Source organism: Camellia sinensis, chromosome 10 (genome assembly GCF_055761805.1).
Source record: "Camellia sinensis isolate YWXY chromosome 10, ASM5576180v1, whole genome shotgun sequence".
NCBI classification, from domain to species: domain Eukaryota; kingdom Viridiplantae; phylum Streptophyta; class Magnoliopsida; order Ericales; family Theaceae; genus Camellia; species Camellia sinensis.
In genome coordinates this window covers 173,695,112-173,704,993 of record NC_138970.1, presented here as the reverse complement: position 1 = coordinate 173,704,993, position 9,882 = coordinate 173,695,112, and the positions used below count along the sequence as shown (strand labels likewise).

At 38.1% G+C, this 9,882-nt stretch overlaps 1 protein-coding gene across 1 annotated transcript; it reads left to right on the top strand.

The window, feature by feature from the left end:
* Positions 1-758: 758 nt before the first annotated feature.
* On the top strand, positions 759-9,315 carry LOC145801443 (eukaryotic translation initiation factor 4B2-like). The gene is made up of 3 exons (XM_082892849.1): positions 759-2,209; positions 6,343-6,774; positions 8,944-9,315. The coding sequence occupies exons 1-3, from the start codon at positions 1,080-1,082 to the stop codon at positions 8,966-8,968; spliced, it is 1,587 nt and encodes a 528-aa protein (XP_082748975.1). The 5' UTR covers positions 759-1,079; the 3' UTR covers positions 8,969-9,315.
* The last annotated feature ends 567 nt before the right edge of the window (positions 9,316-9,882 follow it).

The window sequence follows — 9,882 nt, the reverse complement described above, 5'->3', positions numbered from 1 at the left end:
GAATTCGGGCTTGAACGGGCCTAATTGGGCCAAGCCGCATTGAGGCTCGGATTGATGGGCCAAATTTGCATCTCTAGCCTAGGGGTGAGCATGGTACGGATTGGACTGGATTGGAGTAAAACCAGAACCAATCCGTTATCTACGGATCCTGAAAAATTGGAACCAATCCAATCCGTTTAAATCGTGAAACCAATCCGAACCAATCCATTTAAATACGGATTGAATCGGTTTAGGACTACGGATTTATATAATTAAATAACAAAAATATATATAACACTTTATTTTCATAAAAATATAAATATAGCACCATATTAGTTTCACAATAGCAATATGTCTTTTCGTAATAGTGACAAACTGTTCTAGAATTTAAACAACCATAAAGAAACTAGTTCCACCATAAGTATTTAGACCATTACAAATTAACACTAAAAAGTAGCAAACAAAAGTAATAAAAGAAGATACTATGCAAGTTTAGGTTTGGATTTAAGTTTTATATGAAATAAGAGGAGATACTATGCAGGAGGGTATATAATAAAAATATAGACTATTTGTATACGGTCCGGATCGGTTCCAATCCGAAATCGTGAGATTCAATCCGGAACCAATCCGTGAACTACGAATTTTTAATTTTTCAATCCGGAACCGAACCACAGATTCAAAAAATCAATCCAAACCTATTGGATTGGACTGGACTGGACTGGATGGGATTACGGATTTCACGGATTCCTTCCTCAGCCCTACTAGCCACAACCAATCCCAAACAAGAGACATGTCAAGTGTGGGTCACCCGCCACCACACGCTCCTCCGACTTCACCGCCACCACCCACCACCTCTCTCCACCCTCCTCCTTCACTTTCCTCCACCGCGCGTAACCCCCCCCCTCTCTCTCTCTCTCTCACAAAAGGGTCATTTTTGCCATATCACACACACACAAGCAAACAAACCTCCAACAACAACTGTAACCCTTCACTCCCTCTTCATGTTATTGGAGCTCCGGCTCCTCTTATCGGAGCCCTAGCTCTCTCTCTCTCAACATATATAGATCGTTATCATTTATTCAGATCTTAAAGCTACACAAATGTCGAAACCTTGGGGAAGTTTCAGCGGAGCCGGCGCATGGGCCGCCGAAGCCGAGCGAGCCGAGGCCGAGGAGAAGGAACAGGCTGCCGCCGCAGCCGCAGCCGCGGGCGATGGCGATTCGCAGAGCTTTCCGAGCCTGAAGGAAGCTGCGGCCACGAAGCAGAAGAAGAAGAAGATGAGCTTGCAGGAGTTCAATATGCAGAGCACCGTATCCGTCGGCAGCCGAGGTCGGAGAGATTCAGGTTTGACGCCGGACGAGATGTTCCGGCTTCCTACGGGACCGAAGGAGCGGTCCGAGGACGAAATGCAGTATGGACGGCTCGGCGGCGGCTTCTCCAACTATGGCCGGTCCCCCATGCGCGACCGAGACGGCGGTGGTGATACTTCTTGGGGCGGCGGCGGTGGTCGTAGATCGTACGGTGGATTTGAGGACGATCGTAGAGCTCAACCACCTTCTAGGGTTTCTGATTTCGACCAACCATCTAGGGCTGACGAGGTCGATAATTGGGCAATGGGGAAAAAACCACTAGCTTCGTTTGATTCTGGGCGCCCTAGTCGGTATAGTTCGCTTGGTGGTGGTGGTGGTGGTCTTGGTATGTCTAGGGCTGATGAGGTTGATAATTGGGGAGCTGGGAAGAAGGCAATTCCAACCAGATCTTCGAATTTCGGTTCGGGGTTTCGTGATTCAGGGCCAGAACCTGATCGATGGACTAGGGGAGGAGGATTTCGTGATGAACGGGAGCGTCCTCGATTGGTTTTGGATCCACAGCGGGCCGAGGGAGCTCCTCCTGTGGTTGAGCCAGTGAAAACTAATAAGCCGAACCCTTTTGGGGATGCGCGGCCTAGGGAAGAGGTTTTGGCGGAGAAGGGTTTGGATTGGAAGAAATTGGACTCGGAAATTGAGGCCAAGAAATCGAGTAGACCAACCAGTTCGCATTCTAGCAGGCCTTCGAGTGCGCAGTCGAGTAGGTCTGAAGGACCAGCACTGCAGGGAATGGAAGGGGTATTGAAGCCAAGGCCAAAGGTGAATCCTTTTGGGGATGCAAAGCCTAGGGAGATTTTACTTCAAGAGAAAGGTGTGGATTGGAGGAAAATTGATTTGGAATTGGAGCATCGCGGTGTGGACAGGTTCGTGTTGTACATTTTGCTGTGCCTTTTGTTGATCACCACTGATGATATAGTAGGAGCATTCTGTTTTTATTGCACCCCAAAATGTTGTTGAAGCTACTTAATCTATGTATGTTATTTAATTGCTTTATGCCTAGCATGCTTTAATTACCATGTTAGTTATCATTCTCTGTCTATTTGTGCCTTTTTATAAAAGTTGTTTGATGTCTCACCATTTTTGTGATGAGACATACATGTGGTTTAAAGACGGGTTTATTTATTGCATACATCTCCAGTTAAGTGATTTTGGGAACTCATAATTTATCTTGTTGACTTTTTGTGTTTCCCATTTAGCTCAACTATTGGATACTTGCATAGGCATGATCCTAACCAACCAAGGAATACCTTTCAAGACTTCCCTCATTAGAACCAACTTGGGCAATTTATTCATGTCCTTCTCTCGTCCATAATTTCTTTATGAAATGGTTAAGATGGCTCTTCTATTGTGCCTGAGTTTATGTAATTCTATATTAAAAAGTAATTGGGATATTGTCATTGTATGTACCTTAGGACTGGGCGTTGAGAGAGATTGTTTTTTTGATGGAAAGAAAAAAGAAATGAAGTATGGTGATAAGATTGTTAATTTACCCCATGTTTTCTTATCACCCATTAGTCGGATTTATATCCTCTCCTCTAGTCATTGTTAATTTTTGCATAATTGGAATAAGTACAAATCTCCCAAATTCTGCTAAAATCAGATTGTGTTGATTGTAATGAGCTCCTTATAGAAGTGATCTGGACCATTTTCTAAAGGCACTGCACAATACAGAGCAACATGAATGGATAACCTGCATTTGTGGTAACTGGTAAGAAATAAATGTAATAAGCAAAGTCTTAAAAGGTTCTTGAAGAATTGTGTTGAACTGTGTAGATTTAACTTCCATCATTTTTGCATCAACCAGGAGGATAATATAACCCATTTGAAGTTATTGGTAGCTATTGATGACTATGTAGGTTATTCCTCTTCTTGATACAAGAACTACAGAAAGAAGGAAGTATGTACTATATTGCTAACTAATTCATAAAGAATTTTTCGTAAGAATACATTCAGGGTATTTGTTCATGTAACAATCAGTCTATTTTACATTTGTTCGTCTGTTTTTTTGTAGTGGTAGATTGTCTTTTTTTTCTCTCTCTCTCTCTCTCTCTCTTTATTGTTGATGCAATGAGAATTCTTAAAATGGACATGCACTGAAAGAATATGAGGTGAGGGAGTTTGGGCCTTACCTTATTTATAAACAGCCTACCATGCTTTCCTCCTTGTTTTGACATCATTATCTTTTGGAGAATGTTGAACTTCTAGTGAGGTCGATGAAAATAAATTAGTTGAGTAGAATTAAGAGGCAAAATTCAGAAATATAGTGAATTGGGCCAGTCATAATTTAAAAAATTGGTTGGTACATAGTGAACTGGCCAGTTTGTATCGGGAGTTGACTCCTTAGGTTCAAATACACTCCCATATACCATTTGGATCTAAAATTGCATACAAACTGGTCCATTCATAATACATAATGCCCTGAACCAGATAAATTAGTGATTCATTGGTGAACCAAGCCGGTTCAAAAAACGCATATCACTGAGTCTTAGAGGGGTTACTAATTATTTAAAAAAATCATGACCGTAACAGCTGATTCCTGATATGCCATGACTGATTCTGCTGCATGTCTCGATACTGCAATTTAGAACCATGACCACAATGGAGGTAGAAAAGAAATGGAGAGAAAAGAATGACAAGGAAAGAGGGGTGGCTTATCCATGCCTCTACTTGTATCCTTGTTTCCTATTATGAAATTTTCTTTAAATTAGATCACTCTTGACTCTTGAGATGATAAATTTTGTGGGATTGAGGAGATTTTTATTCCTAACCACTATAATTTTTTTTTGTTTCTCACCTCATTAAATAGACCAACATTGGAAGGGGGCAATCCTTGCAAAATTTATTGTCTTGTCTCTGTTCTTTTCATTATCAACCAAATGGCTGAGAAAAGTTCAATCTAATTGAACTTATAAATGTTGGTGTTACTTTGTACTTGCACAAAAAATAAAGAGTGTTAATGTTCCCTTATGCTATTTCAAAAGCTTGAAGTACAGGAAAATTAATTGCACCCGTCAAAATCTTAAGATCTACATCATCTCTCCACATCCTTGAAAGCAGAAGAACTAGGTGATGAATGTCTGCTCATTTGTGATTGGATTGCACTTAATTTACATTTACACATTCTAATGCTTTCCCTTTGCTTGCAAGCTCAAATCCGAGCATGGGTCTCTATAAGAAGAAACACAAAATTTGAAATATCGAAAGATTTTGGCTTGTGGTCATTTCTAGCTTCTATTTTTTGAAAAACTTAGAACCAATTTCTCTCTCTTTCTAATGGCATCGATGAAGTTTTTCTGTTTCTTTTTGCTCTTGGTTATGACTGAAAGATGAAGTCGGTTTCCATATCTTTTTTTTTTCAAATAATATTTTTAATTTACCTCTTTTTTATTTCTGTAGTTTAACCTAGAATGATCTACCAAATAAACCATGTAGAATAAATTTATGACACTTGTGATATAGTGGCCAACAATTATATTTGGTGGGCTTAGATCAAGTGTAGCTTGTAGGTTTGGGTTTTTAAAATGTTTTTTGTTTTATTGGTACTGATGCGTTCAGATCAAAGCCCAATTGATCTCTAGCGGTGCACAAGCTCCCGGTAAAGAGTTTTCCGCAAGTACATTATGGTTAATTCAAGGGTTTTTTTCACAATCTGATGGTTCCAAGGAATTGTTAGTACCTACGAGGTTTTGATCCCTAAACCTCAAAACCTTGTAGAGAGCACCCCCCAAGATCCAAGGCCTTGCCACCAGGCCAACCCCTTGGGGTTTTTGGGATTTTAAAATGTTGAAAAGGGTTCTAGGGTGTTTGCATGAGAAAGGGTGGGGTTTACTTGGTCTCCGCAGCGCGTGGTTATTGGATTTTAGGAATTAGTCATGGAAGTTTCAAAGGCCATGGAAAGGACAAGGTTGAGCTTGATGTAGGCTTTTGATGGGCTAGGGTCATGGGATTGAAAAGTTCCCTGTTTTGGGGATGTGAACTGTATTTTGGGAGTAGATATTGTGTAAGAGAAGTGGAAGAAAATGAAGACTCTAGGATTCTAGCTTCAAATTTCTTGGGAAGGAGCTCTGGTAAAGTAAGGCTACATGATGCATCACTGAAGTTTTAAAAATCTCACACAAAGCCGTAAAATGCGACTCTTCATTTAGTGGATTGATTACATGTATATTTATGGGCTAATTAAACTTCTCTTAATTTTACTAGGAATATGCCTGACAATTAGGAACTTGAGAATTCTGACTAACTAGAATAATAATTGTAATTGTAATAAGTTGTATCCATTCCGTAGTTTCTCCACAAGCAATAGAAAGTTTCAGAAACTTGACTGGGACGATCTGTTTAGTAAAGCATACAGCTGTGTTAGTGAATGTTCAGTTCTTAGATAGGTTCTTACTTATTTTGGTTGATGTGTTTGTATTGTGACTAAGGCCTTTCATGTGATACGCTTTGCTAAAGCTTTATGTTCTGACTCATTACTTTTCATTACTAGGTTGGCTGCCGTTGGACTCTCACTCAACCAACTATAAGCCTGGCCCTCATATTCTTCATCTACAAATGTTAGTGGGAGAGAAAGACCTATACTGACATGGGATGTAATAGTAAAAAAATATATGAATTTATTTAATTTTAATTGATCATATAGTCCTTGACAGAGTAGAATGGCTAAAAAAAGATTAGTCAATCCTATTTGATTGGGTTACAAGGGTTAGTTTGGTTTCTTATGCTGATGTGATACTCTTACTATTTTGTGACTTGACGGAGAACCTTTGCTAAGATTCTATAGTGTTGGGCTTCCTTTTGTTTTTTAATTTATTTTGAATCCCATTTTTTTGTTCTCTGATACCTTACCTAGTGTCATACTATTGCATGCATGCTTGGGCACACACTATGACTGTTTATTTGCTTGCCAATATTGTGTGAGTTTGCTGTAAATTTTTCATGTGTTCTTGAAGCTTGATAGACAACTTTCCTGGTCTCTAAAGGGTAAAAATTGTTTCAGGCCTGAGACCGAGGCAGAGAGGAATTTGAAAGCAGAAATAGACCATCTAAAGAAAGAACTCGAGAAAGAATCTGTGTCGATTGGTAACAGAGAACCCCTGGAAGGGTCTAGCGAAGACCAAACCAGTTTAAATGATGTGATTCTTAGTAAAGAAAAGGAATTGGAACTGCTGATCCGGGAAATGGATGACAAAGTCCGTTTTGGCCAGAAAGCCGTTGAAAGGCCGGGTTCTGGAGCAGGTAGGGTTTCTGGCTTTCCTGAGAGACCACCTTCACAGTCTGGGGCGTTTGAAGAGTCCAGAAGTATGGAGTTCATGGAGAGACCTCGATCACGTGGCACTGGAGGAGACATGTGGACAAGGCAGGGTGATGATAGAAGATCCTTCCAAGGTGGCAGGGAAAGAGGATTTCTGGGCAACAGGGATATGGACAGGTATGGAAACCAACCTAACCATGATTTATTACTTTCATTTAAGATTGGAATTCCTGATTTTAGAACTGTATGTTTCAACTCCACCATGCTTCCATAATAGCATCTGCACCCTTTGTCCAAGTTAAGCAGTTAGCAAGTAGTCAGGACTTTGGATATGTTGACTAAATTGGTTCCCACGAGTGTCATGAAAGACACTAATGACTTCAAGCCAACAGAGAATAGTATCTATTGCTGTTAAAAGTGGTTTGGCTTCTCTGGAATAGCTCATGCGCTTATCTGGGTTCAGTGGCATTAAAAAGGTTCTACTTATATTGGCATGACTTTGCCAAAAATATTTAACTTTGTTCAGTTTATATCATCCTCAGACACTGGTTTAGAGGTCCCCGTGGTATTCTGTCCCAAATTTCCTCTGGTCATATATTTCATAGAAGACAAACAGATTCATTGTTGTCAAACCTGACCTGGAGGCCAACCCAGCAAAGGAACTGGTCGGCAGGTCACTAGTTTTACCACTGGTGTACTAAGTTGATCTGGAAAATTGAAGATTTTAATTTGAAATTTTAGTATTCCATTATGTTAAGAAACTAAGACTTTATTTGATACAAAGTTGTAATATTAAACGAATGACATGATTGAACATTGAAGTATGATAATATCACAGGTGGGTGCAGCATACATGATATATGCATTTATACATGGCATAGCAAACATTTGTTTTGTGTGTGTATATATAATATGGATGATACTCTCAAGTACATGCAAATCAAAGAACTGTCCTGTGCCATACACATTGGGGACAAAACCAGAAGTAGTCACTTTTCTGGATTGAATCATATCATACGTGTACTAAGCATCTAATATAGCCTACATCATGAAAAAAACTCATTTTTCCATTATAGTTCTGAAAGATGTTTTGTTGCATCTCTAATATAATCTTTATCTATGGTTGATTGTCTAAGCAATTTGTAACTACGACAGTATGACCAGTAATGGTGCCAACTCTGTCACCATTAGCTCACTTTGTTGGATTTTTTTGTTTAAGATAAATATGGGATTCAAATATTCAAACTTGCTTTCAAGTCTTCTTTCCAAAAAAAAAAAAAGAAAAAGAAAAAGGAAAAAGTGAATCTGTTTCTTCACTGCTTGATTTGATTGGTTATCATAAAGAAGTTCCAACATTACATGTGAAGAAATAATGTATGAATGTTGCTGTTCTTTCAATCCTGTACTTTTGGGCACTTGTAATATTTTAAGTAAAGATCTATGTGCATATGTATGTTCTCTTTCATTGTTCATTTACATTTTGTTATACTTGAATTGAATGTATATTGTAGTGCTCCTTTTCCGCTTCATATTTTAACAACTATGGTATAATTTTATCTTTTCTTCGTACGCTTACATATTATAGTGAGCATATCACTCTTCCTTATTTTCTGTAATTGAGTGGATTACACTTTCATCTAGATTTAAACTCAAATATAAAGTACTAGCACCGTGGTGGAATATGCTGTAAGAAAATTATTTTCTGTAAGAAATGGAATATTGAAACACATTTGGACTCTTCTTATTTGTTTCTTTGAGGGTAGGTTCTCTTTCTAGTGTCAGAAATTGGGTTTTGAGGAAGGAAAAAGTTTATGCACCACATGACATTACCCCCACACCAATCACCAATTGTCATCCCCATGGGGTAAAACACCACCTTCTTCTTTGTTGCTGATCAAAAAAAAAAAAAAAAGGTAAAACACCAACATAATATTGTTGTGTCGTCCTACTGTATAAAACCAATCACATTCAAGTTAGGTACAAGATGTCAAATACCCATTTGCACCCAAAAACTGAGGGGATATTCTCTGCAAAATGCAAATAAAGTTGGAAGCTGGGATTGTACCTAGTCGATACCCTCCCCCTCCTCCAGAGTTGAGAAGTAAATTGAAGAAATTTCTGTAGATTGTTATTTTTTTGTCTGAGTGCAATTCTTACTTTCCCAGCTCTCTTGTTTATTTGTTTCTACAGGGAAAGCAATCTGGACACATATCATGTGCATAACACTTGTATATATATATGTATATATACTACTACTACTACTACTACCTGTGTACATTTTGATGTATGATACAATTCATATTGTTTCGAAAATCTGTTAATGTTCATCATTTTGTTATTTGACAGGCCAAGGTCAAGGGAGAGATGGTGAACTTTCCGTTGGTGTGGATATATTGAGTTCTGTCTTCTTCTACTTTTGGCGATTTAGAAGAAATAATATTTTGTCACCTCTGATTTATTTCTCTTGATTTTGCTGAGGAATAGGACTAAAATTATAGAGTACACTGGCACTGGGAAACCGATGCATTGATCTATTGTTACAACTTGAAACAATGTAAAAAATTGCAATTTTTTTGTTTTTTTTTTGGCTTGTTTTTGTTTTCCACTTTTTGTTTTTTTGTTTTCCAGTCTGTGCCAAAGCAAGAAACCTGTTTTGTTTATTGTTGTTTAAGACTGTTAATTGTGATAATAGATTTTTGGCCGTGCTGGTTCTGGTTCTGTTTTCTTCTCTCTCTCTCTCTCTCTCTCTCTCTCTGTAGTTGTCATAAACAAAAGTGAAATTGGATACTGCAATGTAGTAAAGTGAGTATGTCTCTTTGGTTCTGTTCAATTAAATGTGGTTTCAAGTGTTGTGAATTTCAATTTCCTTTTTTAAGGTTGCAGCAGTATACGGGGACCCTATAATCTTACCATTTCTGTTATAAATACATAAAAGGTATTGCTACATCCCCCTAAAAATACCCCCCTAATCTCCTTAATTTCCATATCAAGTAAAAAAAAAAAAAAAAGAAAGAAAAAGTTGCCCAAATTGGAAATTAGGGGATTAGGGGGGGTATTTTTAGGACTCCAAATCATTTTCCATACATAAATTGGTTATAGAATTGAACATCAAATTGAACATCAAATATATACGCAGATGAATAAAATTTTATAAAATTTACTAATGGAGTTTATTTTTGAAATTTTTTATTTACACGTATTTTGTGTCTATCCGATTTGCTTTATTTATGTGGATCCCAAAGTTCCAAATTACACCACTTGCTCTGTTTTTTCGGAATTTGGTAA

What these genes read in the sequence shown, in the direction of transcription:
- LOC145801443 (XM_082892849.1), top strand. Translation starts at nt 1,080, where the DNA reads ATGTCGAAACCTTGGGGAAGTTTCAGCGGAGCCGGCGCATGGGCCGCC. An exon ending in GAGCATCGCGGTGTGGACAG is followed by an intron (nt 2,210 to 6,342) that starts GTTCGTGTTGTA and finishes AAATTGTTTCAG; the next exon opens with GCCTGAGACCGAGGCAGAGA. An exon ending in GGCAACAGGGATATGGACAG is followed by an intron (nt 6,775 to 8,943) that starts GTATGGAAACCA and finishes GTTATTTGACAG; the next exon opens with GCCAAGGTCAAGGGAGAGAT.